Genomic DNA, 18,218 nt, shown 5'->3' on the forward strand with positions numbered 1-18,218 from the left:
AATCTGAACTGAATCAAACATCTGATCTGAATCAAACTGAACTGAATCAAACATCTGAACTGAATCAAACAACTGAACTGAATCAATCTGAACTGAATCCAACATCTGAACTAGTGATGCACGATATATCGGCCGCCGATATAATATCTAATTTTTTGTACACATCGGTATCGGTCCGATATCAAGATAGGGCCGATATATCGGCCGATATATAATTATATATATATACACATGTTTTGGCCTTAAATAGTTTGAAAATATCAGTCATTTCTGAAAATAAGTTACAAAAGTAAAAAAAAAAAAGAAAAAAAGTGAACTGAATCAAACATCTGAACTGAATCTGGGTTAAGGTTAAATTAAGGTTAAGATTAAGATAATGTTAAGGTTACTATCTACCTGAACTCCTCCTGGAGGGCGGCGAGGCGCGAGGCGGAGGAGCGCAGGTTCTCCAGGGAGCAGCGGAGCTCCAGGTTCTCCTTGGTGAGCAGTGCGTTCTCCTCCTCCCGTCTCCCCAGCAGCTGGGCCTCCCTGCGCGCCTCCTCCACCTCCCGCCGCAGCCGCCGCGCTTCCTGCTCCAGCCCCGACACCTCCTTCTCCAGGCACGCCACGCGCTCACTGGACGCACGCAACGACACCACCTAGAGGAAGAGGAGAACCATTACAACAGTTGCTTACCAACACTACTATCACCGACATCTAGGTTCAACTAGGTTCAACTAGGTTAATCTAGGTTCAACTAGGTTAATCTAGGTTCAACTAGGTTCAACTAGGTTAATCTAGGTTAATCTAGGTTCAACTAGGTTAATCTAGGTTCAACTAGGTTAATCTAGGTTAATCTAGGTTAATCTAGGTTAATCTAGGTTCAACTGGGTTAATCTAGGTTCAACTAGGTTAATCTAGGTTCAACTAGGTTAATCTAGGTTCATCTAGGTTAATCTAGGTTAATCCAGGTTCATCTAGGTTAATCTAGGTTCAACTAGGTTAATCTAGGTTCAACTAGGTTCAACTAGGTTAATCTAGGTTAATCTAGGTTCAACTAGGTTCAACTAGGTTCATCTAGGTTAATCTAGGTTCAACTAGGTTCAACTAGGTTCATCTAGGTTAATCTAGGTTCATCTAGGTTCAACTAGGTTCATCTAGGTTCAACTAGGTTCATTTAGGTTCAACTAGGTTAATCTAGGTTCAACTAGGTTAATCTAGGTTCAACTAGGTTCATTTAGGTTCAACTAGGTTAATCTAGGTTCAACTAGGTTCAACTAGGTTAATCTAGGTTCAACTAGGTTAATCTAGGTTCAACTAGGTTCAACTAGGTTCAACTAGGTTAATATAGGTTCAACTAGGTTCAACTAGGTTCAACTAGGTTCAACTAGGTTAATCTAGGTTCAACTAGGTTAATCTAGGTTCAACTAGGTTAATCTAGGACGTTAATCTAGGTTCAACTAGGTTCATCTAGGATGTTAATCTAGGTTCAACTAGGTTAATCTAGGTTCAACTAGGTTCATCTAGGTTCAACTAGGTTTAATCTAGGTTCAACTAGGTTCAACTAGGTTCAACTAGGTTAATCTAGGTTAATCTAGGTTCAACTAGGTTAATCTAGGTTCAACTAGGTTCAACTAGGTTAATCTAGGTTCAACTAGGTTCAACTAGGTTCATCTAGGTTCAACTAGGTTCAACTAGGTTCAACTAGGTTAATCTAGGTTCAACTAGGTTCAACTAGGTCCAACTAGGTTAATCTATGTGTAACTAGGTTAATCTAGGTTCAACTAGGTTAATCTAGGTTCAACTAGGTTAACCTAGGTTCAACTAGGTTAATCTAGGTTCAACTAGGTTAATCTAGGTGTAACTATGTTAATCTGGATGTAACTAGGTTAATCGAGGTGTAACTATGTTAATCTGGGTGTAACTAGGTTAATCTAGGTGTAACTAGGTTCATCTAGGTGTAACTAGGTTAATCTAGGTGTAACTAGGTTAATCTGGGTGTAACTAGGTGTAACTAGGTTAATCTGGGTGTAACTAAGTGTAACTAGGTTAATCTAGGTGTAACTAGGTTAATCTAGGTGTAACTAGGTGTAACTAGGTTAATCTGGGTGTAACTAGGTTAATCTAGGTGTAACTAGGTTAATCTATGTGTAACTAGGTTAATCTAGGTGTAACTAGGTTAATCTAGGTGTAACTAGGTGTAACTAGGTTAATCTGGGTGTAACTAGGTTAATCTAGGTGTAACTAGGTTAATCTATGTGTAACTAGGTGTAACTAGGTTAATCTAGGTGTAACTAGGTTAATCTGGGTGTAACTAGGTTAAAACATTCTGTGCCATGCAGTATGCCCATTTTATACCACTCTCTGCCAGTGCTGTAAGCCTATGGAGTCACTCACCTTCTTTGCAGGGCTATAACTTTTTAAATATTATAGCTATATCGACATTACTATGGCCCATTCAACATCGGGTATCTATCGTTCCGGATGTGGGAACGTTATATTTTCCCATTCATACATTGTCGTGTTAGTACCGTCGTGAATATAAGTATGTTTTTGGAGTGTATAGCAGTAATTCCTAGAACGCGAGTTATAGGCCCCGACACATATTATACATTATCGGCGTTTCGTTCCTTTTTTGTATCCACTTTTTCTCCTCCTGTTTTTCTGTGTTTTTCTCCCATCCCAATTTAGTCGTTATGCCAATTCCCCCCTCCCCTTCCTGGTCGTTGCTCGCATGTGCCCCCCACTGGTCGGTCTAGGGAGCCCTGAAGTCTATCGGATGCTTCCTCCGAGACATAGGAGACAGCCAGCAGCATCTTTTCACCTGCCAGCGCGGACTCTCATTGGCGAGGTGTAACGTGTGGGAGGTCACACTACCCTCACCATCTCCCTCCCTCGCTGTGCAGGCGCCCTGACGGACCTGTAGGAGTCGCTGTTTACAACGACCAGAATACCACCCCACCGGCTTCCCTCGCGCTGACTCTGCCAATTGAGCCAGTATGATGGCCAGCCAAGCCGGAGGCAACACTGACAGCCGGATTCGATACCAGTGTCTCTCGCGTTGGTGACGAGCGCTTAGTCCGCTGCGCCACCCAGCCGCCCTAATTGGCGTTTCGTTCCTATACACTATATTAAAAAATTCAAATGCAGATGGTATACATTACGCTCGTTTATGATTCCTTGATTGTCAGTAACGTCTTTCTTTAGTACGACATACGTTGATCAGATGGATTGCAATGAAATAAATGGACAATCGAGCTGGAATTAACGTTAGATTCCTCTTACCTATGGCTGATGCGTCTGGAGAAAAAAAAATCCAATTATTTGATGTCGATCTGCTAGATCCATTTTCCGTTTGTATGATGCAATAAACGCAGAAAGCATATTGATTCTTGCGTCTCGAAAGCGATCAAATGCACTCGAGTGTTTGTCTTGATCAACATAACAAGATATCTCACATCCGGTTTAGAGTCGAGTGCAACTCGCCCGAAATCCACCAGGTGGCGGTATTGAGGCGTTGCAATATCAGACAGGGTCCAGCTGCCTCCCGGAGCCTTCCTGGATGAATTATGGATGTCAATAGCGAATAAAGGAAATAACGATCATAAAAACTAGTAAACTCGTTGTTGGCGTTATTAGATTGGCGGGCAATAACGAGTAAAGTAGTTTTTGGCGCAGGACGTGTTAATGTGGGTGTGACCAGAAGGCTCCAGTACCTCTCGTTTCAAAGTGTCCCTGCTCCTCTCTAGTCGCCCCGCCTCTCTCTCCGCCTCCTCGCATCGCGCCGCCCCCTCCCCCAGCCTCTCCGCCGCCTCATTGGCTTGTTTCAGCTGGGCCTCCAGGCTGACCAATCGGGTGCCCGTGTGGGTGACGTTCTGGTGCAGCTGCCGGTTCTCCGCCTCCACCTCGCGGACCCGCGCCCCGCTGTCCGACTGAGCGCGCTCGCGGAGAGACGACACGGCCTCCGACAGGTGCTGACACTCACGGCCCAGCTCTGAGATCTGAGGGGGAGGGGACAGAGTCCTGGAGGGTCAAGTGGACTGATACACTACCAAAGGGATAACCCTTTCACTGCCACACTACCAAAGGGTTAACCTTTTCACTGCCACGCTACCAAAGGGTTAGCCCTTTCACTGCGACGATAAATAAAATAAAATGTATTTGTAAGGCCCGACAACACACGTTAATGTCCCCATGGGCCGGACACGTCTTCTTTAAACAAGTCAAGAAGAAACATCACAATAAGTCAAGAACAAAACAAGAACACCATAAAGTCCAAATAATTCAAAATAAATGCTAAATGAATGCAACACTCCCAGACATACCCCACGCGAAGGTAAGGAAAAACGTACTAAAACCTAGCAATAGGAAAAAATGCACCACATGCAATGTGGAGGAGAGAAACCTTAGAAGGGCCGTTATAGGGGGGATCTCCCTTCTTAGATGTCGGTGATAGTAGTGTTGCAGTAAAACAGGCGAGCAGTTGGTAAGCATGCACACAGATAAGTGCATGTGATAGCAACTGAACATTTTGAAAGATTAAAGATAGAGACGATACAGAAGGTTAACCCTTTCACTGCCACACGGCAAAGGGTTAGCCCTTTCACGACCACACTACAGAAGGTTAACCCTGTGAAGTGCCACAGAACAACAAGTGACACTTTTGGAAATTGACATCCTGATTCGTTCCTATATGACCAGTATATTCTTTTATGGACTTTAAAAAGAAGGACTGTTGCCATTATGTGATTATCAAGTGTATACTGTGTATAATGTGTATACTGGTCATTGGTCATGGTATACTGTGTATAATGTGTACTGGTCATTATAGTATATCAAATATACTATATGACCAGTATATTCTTTTATGGACTTTAAAAAATGAAACTGAGCCTTTAATGTCTGCATAGAAGGTGCCTGTTGTCTGTGAGAGCAGGCCCCCGATGGGGAGTTAACCTGGGGAATGTGAGCAGAGGAGAGAAAGCTGTAATGTTAACCCTTACAGAAGGGAAGGGAATTAAAGGTTGAGGTTGTGAAGTTTTAGAGAAACAGGGAGTCCTGAAACGATAGAGAGAATCTTAAAAACTATATAACAATTAAATGTTTAATGTGTACAGTAAAAGTTTACATAATGGCATGCTTATAATTAACTGTCAGTAGAGAATAATACTAAAATTATGTGTAAAAACTGTTTTCTGGAGGGCATCTCTAAGGAGTCTTGATAAGAAACCTTATGGATGGCCTCACTCGGTACTGCCTGGTACCATACCACGTGGTTACCACAGACAAAGCAGTTGTTTGTTCTGAAGAAATAAGGGACTTTCTCTTACTTAAAAAAACACTAGGTAACTAAAAGTAACGCTAGTAAAAAGGAGGAGGAGTCCATACGGATTATGTATTGTGTTTTGGTTTGCTAAACGAAAATGACATCCCTGTGACATCACTGTGTTTAGACCAATCGGAAATATGATACAATATCAATATAAAAAGGACTGTTGCCCATTCTAGGCTCAGACTTTTTGGAGAGATTTGAAGATGTTGCTTGCAGACACCGGGCACAAGCCGTGCCAGATGAGAACTAAATTGGAAATTTTCCAATGCAGTCTCTTTTGTAACTTGCCTTTTCTAATTAAAAATACCTCTTTATAAATATATCTTTTGTATCCATTCTTCTGACCAGACGGACGGGTAAGCATCGAAATGTTGTTTGCACTGTAACTTCACCCTTTGCGTTCTGATTTATGATGTAAAAACTTTAGAAGTGGGGCTTTATCCATACGGAGGCCTAAGGAGAAATATGTCAACCACGCGGTCCTGTAATGTTTCTGATTTATGATGTAAAAACTTTAGAATTGGGGCTTTATCCATACGGAGGCCTAAGGAGAAATATGTCAACCACGCGGTCCCGTAATGTTTCTGATTTATGATGTAAAAACTTTAGAAGTGGGGCTTTATCCATACGGAGGCCTAAGGAGAAATATGATTATGCATAAGGACTAAAGGTGGGTTCCGTATAACTGTGATTATCAAGTAATGCCATACAGTGGTAATACGGCCAACCGAGTAAGTTAAAGCAAAATAGAATAAAAAATATACTCCGCAACTCCAATCAATCAACCGTATGACTGGGGGGGACGGAGGGGTGCATGTGTGTGAGCCTGGGTCGGCTGGTTTTAAGCCCTGAAGTTTATAGACGCATTGAGTCCTAGACATCCCAGACGTCGCAGGATGCTGCTTGAAGCTGGGATGCGGACCAATGAGTTATGGGATTATCAATCTGACCTAGGCTTATGACACGTACTTAACAAACCCTTTCACTACCACACTACAGAAGGTTAACCTTTCACTACCACACTACAGAAGGTTAACCTTTCACTACCACACTACAGACGGTTAATCTTTCACTACCACACTACAGAAAGGTTAACCTTTCACTACCACACTACAGACGGTTAATCTTTCACTACCACACTACAGAAGGTTAACCTTTCACTACCACACTACAGAAGGTTAACCTTTCACTACCACACTACAGACGGTTAATCTTTCACTACCACACTACAGACGGTTAACGGTAGTGTGGTAGTGAAAGGTTAACCGGCTGTAGTGTGGTAGTGAAAGGTTAACCGGCTGTAGTGTGGTCGTGAAAGGGTTAATGTCTCTCACTTTGAAACCTGACAATTATAGAACAGAACAGTAGAATGAATTGAGCAGTGCAGATGGTCAAGACCACGTCGTTCCATATTAGCGATTGTGTTCGGTGGGATTATGTATGATCATATAAAATACAAATAAATATATTTTCCAGGTAGGGCTTAGTATTGTGTACGTGATGACCCGGACTCGGGCTTCGACTCACTCTGGTCGGGCGGCGCTGGAGTTCAGGCCCGTCGAGTCTTAACCCTTTGTCGTGTGGTAGTGAAAGGGTTAACCTTCTGTAGTGTGGGAGTGAAAGGTTTAACTTTCTGTAGTGTGGGAGTGAAAGGTTAACCTTATGTAGTGTGGTAGTGAGAGGGTTAACCTTCTGTAGTGTGGTAGTGAAAGGGTTAACCTTCTGTAGTGTGGGAGTGAAAGGGTTAACCTTCTGTAGTGTGGGAGTGAAAGGTTAACCTTATGTAGTGTGGTAGTGAGAGGGTTAACCTTCTGTAGTGTGGTAGTGAAAGGTTAACCTTCTGTAGTGTGGTAGTGAAATGGTTAACCTTCTCTAGTGTGGCTGTGAAAGGGTTAACCCTTTGTTGTGTGGCAGTGCAAGTGTTAACATTCTGTATTGTCGCAGTGAAAGGGTTAACCCTTTGGTAGTGTGGTAGTGAAAGGGTTAAGTCCGTCTGTCCGCCTGGTCTTACCTGTCTGTCTTTCTCGGCGGTCATGGTGTGTTTCTCTCTCTCCAGATTCTGTTTCTCCTTCAGAAGCTCCTCCCCCAGACTCTCCATGTCCTGATTGGTCAGTCGCTCCTGGTCAAGCAGCCCCTGTAAGCGCTCCAGCTGCAGGAAACAACATCCTGTCTGTCAGTAACAACTTCCTGTCTGTCAGATAGTAACAACATCCTGTCTGTCAGATAGTAACAACATCCTGTCTGTCAGATAGTAACAACATCCTGTCTGTCAGATAGTAACCTCGTTCCCAGTTCTATCTCCTCCGTGAGATAAAGACTGGTAAAGAACTACGGTCGAAAGTGTCTATGGGGTAAGAATTCCCGGTGTATGTACTTCCCCTGGAAGCTGCCTCCGAACGGACCAACCAATTTGCCGAATCCTGTCGGTAAACAAGCTAGAACGTCCCGGTCATGTAGTAAATTCTTCAGGCAAAGCCGTTGCAGTGGCTTAAATGAGGAAATATTGTGCACTTCACACGTTTCTATAATTGTTTTGTCGGAACCGGAAACGCCTGTAGCCAGTACTTCCTGTACTTCCGTTTAGACACTTTAGGAGGCATAGCTTCACCAGCCTAGTCAGATAGTAACACCACATACATAGGGTGGTATAGTATAGTATAGTATAGTAGGGTATTATAGTACACCATCCTGTCTGGGGAGAGGTCATAATCATAGTATGGTTTACAGTATGGTAGGGTGAGAGATCTCTTGGTTCTCTCTCACCTTCTGGCCCAGGCCCTGGTTCTCCCTCCCCTGCTCCTGGTTCTCCCTCCCCTGCTCCTGGTTCTCTCTCTCACCTTCTGGCCCAGGCCCTGGTTCTCCCTCCCCTGCTCCTGGTGGAGGAGGTTCTGCTCCTGCAGGAGGTGCTGCTCCTCTCTCAGGTGTTGGATGGAGGTCTGCAGCTCCCTGTTCTCCTTCTCCAGCTTCAGGACCCGACTGGAGACGCACTCGTTCAGCTCCTGAACCAGAGACTTACGGCCTGGAGGACAGATATAACAGCAGAGTGGTATCATTATTATTAGAGAGAGGACAGATATAACAGCAGAGTGGTATCATTATTAGAGAGAGGACAGATATAACAGCAGAGTGGTATCATTATTAGAGAGGACAGATATAACAGCAGAGTGGTATTATTATTAGAGAGAGGACAGATATAACAGCAGAGTGGTATCATTATTATTAGAGAGGACAGATATAACAGCAGAGTGGTATCATTATTAGAGAGAGGACAGATATAACAGCAGAGTGGTATCATTATTAGAGAGGACAGATATAACAGCAGAGTGGTATTATTATTATTAGAGAGGACAGATATAACAGCAGAGTGGTATCATTATTATTAGAGAGAGGACAGATATAACAGCAGAGTGGTATCATTATTATTAGAGAGGACAGATATAACAGCAGAGTGGTATTATTATTAGAGAGGACAGATATAACAGCAGAGTGGTATTATTATTAGAGAGGACAGATATAACAGCAGAGTGGTATCATTATTAGAGAGAGGACAGATATAACAGCAGAGTGGTATTATTATTAGAGAGAGGACAGATATAACAGCAGAGTGGTATTATTATTATTAGAGAGGACAGATATAACAGCAGAGTGGTATTATTATTAGAGAGGACAGATATAACAGCAGAGTGGTATTATTATTAGAGAGAGGACAGATATAACAGCAGAGTGGTATTATCATTAGAGAGAGGACAGATATAACAGCAGAGTGGTATTATTATTAGAGAGGACAGATATAACAGCAGAGTGGTATCATTATTAGAGAGGACAGATATAACAGCAGAGTGGTATTATTATTAGAGAGAGGACAGATATAACAGCAGAGTGGTATCATTATTATTAGAGAGAGGACAGATATAACAGCAGAGTGGTATCATTATTAGAGAGAGGACAGATATAACAGCAGAGTGGTATCATTATTAGAGAGGACAGATATAACAGCAGAGTGGTATTATTATTAGAGAGAGGACAGATATAACAGCAGAGTGGTATCATTATTAGAGAGGACAGATATAACAGCAGAGTGGTATCATTATTAGAGAGGACAGATATAACAGCAGAGTGGTATCATTATTAGAGAGGACAGATATAACAGCAGAGTGGTATCATTATTAGAGAGGACAGATATAACAGCAGAGTGGTATCATTATTAGAGAGGACAGATATAACAGCAGAGTGGTATTATTATTAGAGAGAGGACAGATATAACAGCAGAGTGGTATTATTATTAGAGAGGACAGATATAACAGCAGAGTGGTATCATTATTAGAGAGAGGACAGATATAACAGCAGAGTAGTATTATTAGAGAGGACAGGAGAGGACAGGAAGTGGTATTATTAGAGAGGACAGGAGAGGACAGGAAGTAGTATTATTAGAGAGGAGAGGAGAGGACAGGAAGTGGTATTATTAGAGAGGACAGGAGAGGACAGGAAGTAGTATTATTAGAGAGGAGAGGAGAGGACAGGAAGTGGTATTATTAGAGAGGACAGGAGAGGACAGGAAGTGGTATTATTAGAGAGGACAGGAGAGGACAGGAAGTAGTATTATTAGAGAGGAGAGGAGAGGACAGGAAGTGGTATTATTAGAGAGGACAGGAGAGGACAGGAAGTAGTATTATTAGAGAGGAGAGGAGAGGACAGGAAGTGGTATTATTAGAGAGGACAGGAGAGGACAGGAAGTGGTATTATTAGAGAGGACAGGAGAGGACAGGAAGTGGTATTATTAGAGAGGAGAGGAGAGGACAGGAAGTGGTATTATTAGAGAGGAGAGGAGAGGACAGGAAGTAGTATTATTAGAGAGGACAGGAGAGGACAGGAAGTGGTATTATTAGAGAGGACAGGAGAGGACAGGAAGTGGTATTATTAGAGAGGACAGGAGAGGACAGGAAGTAGTATTATTAGAGAGGACAGGAGAGGACAGGAAGTGGTATTATTAGAGAGGAGAGGAGAGGACAGGACAGAATAGAAAGGACAGGACAGAATAAATCTGAATAGAAAGGACAGAATAAAACAGAATAGACAGGACAGAATAAAACAGAAGGAGAGGACAGGACAGAATAAAACATAATAGAAAGGACAGGACAGAATAAATCTGAATAGAAAGGACAGAATAAAACAGAAGGACAGGACAGAATAAAACAGAATCGAAAGGAAAGGACAGAATAAAACAGAATCGAAAGGACAGGACAGAATAAAACAGAATAGAAAGGACAGGACAGAATAAAACAGAATAGAAAAGACAGGACAGAATAAACAGAATAGAAAGGACAGGACAGAATAAAACAGAATAGAAAGGACAGGACAGAATAAAACAGAATAGAAAGGACAGGACAGAATAAACAGAATAGAGAGGACAGGACAGAATAAAACAGAATAGAAAGGACAGGACAGAATAAAACAGAAGGACAGGACAGAATAAACAGAATAGAAAGGACAGGACAGAATAAAACAGAATAGAAAGGACAGGACAGAATAAAACAGAATAGAAAGGACAGGACAGAATAAAACAGAATAGAAAGGACAGGACAGAATAAAACAGAATAGAAAGGACAGGACAGAATAAAACAGAAGGACAGGACAGAATAAAACAGAATAGAAAGGACAGAATAAAACAGAATAGAAAGGACAGGACAGAATAAAACAGAATAGAAAGGACAGGACAGAATAAAACAGAATAGAAAGGACAGGACAGAATAAAACATAATAGAAAGGACAGGACAGAATGAAACAGAATAGAAAGGACAGGACAGAATAAAACAGAATAGAAAAGACAGGACAGAATAAAACAGAATAGAAAGGACAGGACAGAATAAAACAGAATAGAAAAGACAGGACAGAATAAAACAGAATAGAAAGGACAGGACAGAATAAAACAGAATAGAAAGGACAGGACAGAATAAAACAGAATAGAAAGGACAAAATAAACAGAATAGAAAGGACAGGACAGAATAAAACAGAAGGACAGGACAGAATAAAACAGAATAGAAAGGACAAAATAAACAGAATAGAAAGGACAGAATACAACAGAATAGAAAGGACAGGACAGAATAAAACAGAATAGAAAGGACAGAATAAACAGAATAGAACGGACAGAATAAAACAGAATAGAAAGGACAGGACAGAATAAAACAGAATAGAAAGGACAGAATAAACAGAATAGAACGGACAGAATAAAACAGAATAGAAAGGACAGAATAAAACAGAAGGACAGAACAGAATAAAACAGAACAGACAGGACTATCAGCTCTATCTTTAATCTTTCAAAATGTTCAGTTGCTATCGCATGCACTTATCTGTGTTTCACTACACACATGAGTGCATGCTTACCAACTGTTCGCCTGTTAGTCTGCAACACTACTATCACCGACATCTAAGAAGGGAGATCCCCCCTTGAACGGCCCTTCTAAGGTTTCTCTCCTCCACATTGCCTGTGGTGCATTTTTTCCTATTGCTAGGTTTTTAGTGGGTGGGGTACGTCTGGGAGTGTTGCATTTATTTTACATTTTTTGGACTTTATGGTGTTTTTGTTTTGTTCTTGAATTATTGTGATGTTTCTTCTTGACTTGTTTAAAGAAGACGTGTCCGACCCCATGGGGACATTAACGTGTGTTGTCGGGCCTTACAGATAAATTTGATTTGATTTAGGACAGGACAGAACGACCCATGGGGACATTAACGTTGTGTGTCGGGCCTTACAGATAAATTTGATTTGATTAGGACAGGACAGAACCGAATAAAACAGAACGGAGAGAACAGAACAGAACAGAAGGACAGGACAGAATAAAACGGAGAGAACAGAACAGAACAGAACAGAGTAGAACAGAACAGAACAGAACAGAACAGAACAGAGCAGAACAGAACAGAACAGAGCAGAACAGAACAGAACAGAACAGAACAGAGCAGAACAGAACAGAACAGAGCAGAACAGAACAGAACAGAGTAGAACAGAACAGAACAGAGTAGCAGAACAGAACAGAGTAGAGCGAAACAGAACAGAAGACAGAACAGAAGGACAGGACAGAGGACAGAGCAGAACAGAGTCAACAGAGAAGCAGAACAGAGCAGAGACAGAGCAGAACAGAACAGAGCAGAGCAGAACAGAACAGAACAGAGCAGAACAGAGCAGAACAGAACAGAACAGAGTAGAACAGAACAGAGCAGAAGAAGAACAGAGCAGAACAGAACAGAGTAGAGCAGAAGAAGAGAGACAGAACAGAACAGAACAAGCAGAAACAGAACAGAAGACAAGAGAACAGAACAGACAAACAGAACAGAGCAGAACAGAACAGAGTAGAGCAGAACAGAACAGAACAGAACAGAGCAGACAGAACAGAACAGCAGAACAGACAACAGAAAGCAGAACAGAAAGACAGAGGCAGAACAGAACAAAACAGAGCAGAACAGACAGAGCAGACAGAAGAGAAGCAGAACAGAGCAGAAAACAGAGCAGAACAGAACAGAGCAGAACAGAGCAGACAGAAGACAGAAGAACAGAACAAACAGAGCAGAACAGAGCAGACTAGAACAGAGCAGAACAGAACAGAGCAGAACAGAACAACAGAGTAGAACAGAAACAGAACAGAACAGACAGAAGAACAGAACAGAGTAGAGCAGAACAGAACAGAACAGAACAGAACAGAACAGAGTAGAACAGAACAGAGTAGACCAGAACAGAACAGAGTAGACCAGAACAGAACAGAACAGAACAGAGAGAACAGAACAGAGTAGAACAGGACAGAACAGAACAGAACAGAGTAGAACAGAACAGAACAGAGAGAACAGAACAGAGAGAACAGGACAGAACAGAACAGAACAGAGTAGAACAGAACAGAACAGAGAGAACAGAACAGAGAGAACAGGACAGAACAGAACAGAACAGAACAGAACAGAACAGAACAGAACAGAACAGAACAGAACAGAACAGAGAGAACAGAACAGAGAGAACAGGACAGAACAGAACAGAACAGAACAGAACAGAACAGGTCCGTCTCCCAGCATCTTAATAGAGCTGGGAAGACTGTTTGGCATTCATTAGTTAGAATTTCATATAGTTCACTGATTTTACCTTTAATTGTGGATGAGGTAGTTAGTTTTTCTTCCAATTCTGTCATTTCAAAGCTTAACTTGTTTTCTTTAGTAAGTGAACTTAAAGTGCTTTGAATTTGCATATATTTTAGGAAGTCTGAGTTAGGAATGTTATATCATAAATCAAATCAAATTTATTTGTAAGGCCCGACAACACACGTTAATAATGTCCCCATGGGCCGTACACGTCTTCTTTAAACAGGTCAAGAAGAAACACAACAATAAGTCAAGAACAGAACAAGAACACCATAAGGTCCAACAAATTTTAAATAAATGCAAATAAATGAAAGAATGCAAGCACTCCCAGACGTACCCCACGCGAAGGTAAGGAAAAACTCACTAAAACCTAACAATAGGGGAAAAATGCTCCACAGGCAGTGTGGAGGAGAGAAACCTTAGAAGGGCCGTTCAAGGGGGGATCTCCCTTCTTAGATGTCTAGTAGTGTTGCAGACGGACAGTTGGTAAGCATGCACTCAAGTTCTCAATATTCTTCTCTTAGCTCCTGAAATGCTTTTAATTTCCAGTTTTTTTTGAAAAAGGTCTTTAAGTTGAGTTACCCCCCAAGTGTCTCGGCTTGTTTATATCAGTTGAATGAAAATATTTTTTTAGGTCAGGGTTTTGATGAATAGGTGAATAAACAGAGATGCATTTAGTTATGCCAAACTTTTTTATCGCCCTGCTCTAAGACAAACTCTAACCTTAACCAACTTCGAAAGAGTCGCCTAAGCTTAACCGGTGGCAGAAATAGGCGTCACACGATTGGCACGACCAGAAACATCAGTGGCCAAGAACGCGAACGCGGAACTGGAAATCCGTTGGTAAAAGTATTCAGGCGGACAGGACAGTCTTAGGGTGTTTTCACACCTGTAGTTCGTTAGCTTTGTTCCGTTTCAGGGAGACACAGGGACTATAATGATACAATGTTGCACTTGTCCTTTAGTTCGTTTGTGTTCACACGGCTGTGTTAATAGCGGACCAAAACAAACGCACGTGCGAGCAAACTGTCACTCATTGGTCAGATTTTGGGGTGTGTGTGTGTGTGTGTGTGTGTGTCCCCTAACCCTGACTCGAGCCTGACTTTACTGATGACCGCGGAGAGAGAGAGAGAGAGAGAGAGAGAGAGAGAGAGAGGAGGCGTTGTCCCGCACGGTGCTGCTTTAGCAGCGTCCCTACAGACCCCGGCTCTCCTCTCCTGCGCGGCAGCGGGGACACAGCTGACTGACACCCGGCAACACAAACACCGTTTCAGGGTCTGCTCTGCTTGTTGTATCTCCGCTGTAACAACGTGTTCGACAGACCTTTCAAAGCCCCTTTCCCTCATTCGGTCACTAAACTGTCTGTACACTTCAGTGTACTTGTGTTCTCCAGCATCTGACGAATGTGATCGTCTGCCCAAATATCAACGACGCAGTGTACCTCATCGCTGCTCCACGTTGACCCACGACGTATTATTATTATTATTGTGTCGGTTTGTTAGGTCGATTGCATTCTCACAGCGTACAAGTCGCGTCGGGTTCGTTTGGAAGTGCGCCGAGATCACCCTCTCCAGGTGGTCTCGGCCCGCTTGTTTTGTTCCGCAACAGAATGTGATTGCTGTGTTCATATATGCCCAACTGAACCGAAATAGGGGGGAAACGCTCCAGGTTTCGGATCAACAGCTCCAAACGAGCCAGGTGTGAAAACGCCCTTACTGTGGGTGTTGTCGTGGTTCTTGGCCAGCTCCTCCAGCTCAGGTGAACTTACTGTGGGTGTTGTCGTGGTTCTTGGCCAGCTCCTCCAGCCCAGGTGAACTTACTGTGGGTGTTGTCGTGGTTCTTGGCCAGCTCCTCCAGCTCAGGTGAACTTACTGTGGGTGTTGTCGTGGTTCTTGGCCAGCTCCTCCAGCCCAGGTGAACTTACTGTGGGTGTTGTCGTGGTTCTTGGCCAGCTCCTCCAGCTCCTCCAGCCCAGGTGAACTTACTGTGGGTGTTGTCGTGGTTCTTGGCCAGCTCCTCCAGCTCCCAGCCCAGGTGAACTTACTGTGGGTGTTGTCGTGGTTCTTGGCCAGCTCCTCCAGCTCCTCCAGCCCAGGTGAACTTACTGTGGGTGTTGTCGTGGTTCTTGGCCAGCTCCTCCAGCTCCCAGCCCAGGTGAACTTACTGTGGGTGTTGTCGTGGTTCTTGGCCAGCTCCTCCAGCTCCCAGCCCAGGTGAGCCGACTCGCTCATGCTCTGCTTCTGATTGATCTCCAGCAGCATGTTCTCCTCAACCAGCTCCTCCAGACGCCTCCTCTCACTGTCACGCTCCTGCAGAGAGAGAGAGAGAGAGAGAGAGAGAGAGAGGAGAGAGAGAGAGAGAGGGAGAGAGAGAGACAGAGAGAGAGAGTCAGAGAGAGAGAGAGAGAGAGAGAGAGAGAGAGAGAGACAGAGACAGAGAGAGACAGAGAGAGAGAGAGACAGAGAGAGAGAGAGAGAGAGAGACAGAGAGAGAGAGAGAGAGAGAGACAGAGAGTCAGAGAGAGAGAGAGAGAGAGAGACAGAGAGGCAGAGAGAGAGAGAGAGAGACAGAGAGGCAGAGAGAGAGAGAGAGAGACAGAGAGAGACAGAGAGAGAGAGAGAGAGACAGGGAGAGAGAGAGACACACACCATCATCATCATCATCAACCTTTATTTATTCTCGAAATTACAATTGAGGTCGCCCTCATTTTCAATGTAGTCGAGACTTTACAGAGATTTTAAAGAGATTTTAATCTCAATGATGCTTATCTGGTTAAATAAAGGATTTGATTGATTGATTGATACAGACGTTTCAATGCACACATTTCTACAATATAACAATAATAAATATTAATAACTATCTACATAGTACTCTCAGTCCAGAGTGCACCACAGCAATTAGTATAAAATCAAATAAATTAACATAGGCATAACATCAGCCAGGGCATGTGAGCGGCGCGGAGCGGCAGAGAAATCCGCTCTTCGCTCTAGACGGCTGAGTTCCGCTCTCATTCGCTCATGTTGCCCCCCCCCCCCCCCCCCCCCAATCTTTCGCCGTCGACTAAAGACGCACTTCTTCAACCATTATCTGAAAAAAAAAAATACAAATAAAAATCTAACCCTAACTAACCTTACTGTCATGCACTTGTCCTAATAAACTAACCTACACTGTAGCACTCAACACTTTGATAAACATTGTTACTCAGCTGATAGAGTTGTGCCCTTCTTCCTGATGACTTGTCGTACAGAACATGTAAGTCGCTTTGGATAAAAGCGTTCAGCTAAATGACTAAATGTAAATGTAAATGTAAATGTGTAATGAATACATGACCCAGAAAGCAATGTAACCTGAATGAATGAATTAATAATAATAATAATAATAATAATAATAATAATAATAATAATAATAATAATAATAATAATCTTTATTTATATAGCACCTTTCATACATCGAATGCAGCCAAAATCTAAGGAAATGAATAAAGGGAAGATGATTAAACAGAAGGTTTTGTAGATACAGTACTGAATTCTCCCATCCGGACCAATGCAATTTGAAATATTATTATAGAATATAGCTTATAAATGACCTTATTATAGCCAATTCGCACATTTATGGATTGTGCCAAATCTTATATTTCAAATGCCGGAGTTCAATTTGGATTTAGTATCACCAGGCGTGCATAAGAACAGATAATGAAATCTACTGTATGTACAGTCGCTTTTTTATTTTTGCCAGGGTGCCACCATTTTTAAACTAATTTCAAATCTAATTGTTGCTACATGCTATAAATAGGGAAGAGAAACTAACTGCGCTTCAATATATGCCAATAACGTTACGTTTTGTGGCTTATTATCCCAAGTAATAAGAGACAGACAGACAGACAGACAGACAGACAGACAGACAGACAGACAGACAGACAGACAGACAGACAGACAGACAGACAGACAGACAGACAGACAGACAGACAGACAGACAGACAGACAGACAGACAGACAGACAGACAGACAGACAGACAGACAGACAGACAGACAGACAGACAGACAGACAGACAGACAGACAGACAGACAGACAGACAGACAGACAGACAGACAGACAGACAGACAGACAGACAGACAGACAGACAGACAGACAGACAGACAGACAGACAGACAGACAGACAGACAGACAGACAGACAGACAGACAGACAGACAGACAGACAGACAGACAGACAGACAGACAGACAGACAGACAGACAGACAGACAGACAGACAGACAGACAGACAGACAGACAGACAGACAGACAGACAGACAGACAGACAGACAGACAGACAGACAGACAGACAGACAGACAGACAGACAGACAGACAGACAGACAGACAGACAGACAGACAGACAGACAGACAGACAGACAGACAGACAGACAGACAGACAGACAGACAGACAGACAGACAGACAGACAGACAGACAGACAGACAGACAGACAGACAGACAGACAGACAGACAGACAGACAGACAGACAGACAGACAGACAGACAGACAGACAGACAGACAGACAGACAGACAGACAGACAGACAGACAGACAGACAGACAGACAGACAGACAGACAGACAGACAGACAGACAGACAGACAGACAGACAGACAGACAGACAGACAGACAGACAGACAGACAGACAGACAGACAGACAGACAGACAGACAGACAGACAGACAGACAGACAGACAGACAGACAGACAGACAGACAGACAGACAGACAGACAGACAGACAGACAGACAGACAGACAGACAGACAGACAGACAGACAGACAGACAG

At 42.9% G+C, this 18,218-nt stretch overlaps 1 protein-coding gene across 1 annotated transcript in view; it reads right to left on the bottom strand.

Annotated features, from left to right (window-relative positions):
- Positions 1-18,218, bottom strand: part of ccdc88c (coiled-coil domain containing 88C) — a gene marked incomplete at its 5' end in the record, with an annotated part of 137,320 nt that overhangs the window by 45,816 nt on the left and 73,286 nt on the right. Inside the window, 5 exons of the mRNA XM_084308542.1 lie at positions 397-638; positions 3,696-3,980; positions 7,323-7,460; positions 8,149-8,330; positions 15,591-15,735. Of these exons, the coding sequence (XP_084164668.1) occupies positions 397-638; positions 3,696-3,980; positions 7,323-7,460; positions 8,149-8,330; positions 15,591-15,735 (992 nt within the window). The remainder of the gene's footprint in view (positions 1-396; positions 639-3,695; positions 3,981-7,322; positions 7,461-8,148; positions 8,331-15,590; positions 15,736-18,218) is intronic.

This window comes from Notolepis coatsorum (genome assembly GCF_963971535.1).
Source record: "Notolepis coatsorum genome assembly, chromosome: 2".
In the NCBI taxonomy this organism is placed as follows: Eukaryota; Metazoa; Chordata; class Actinopteri; order Aulopiformes; family Paralepididae; genus Notolepis; species Notolepis coatsorum.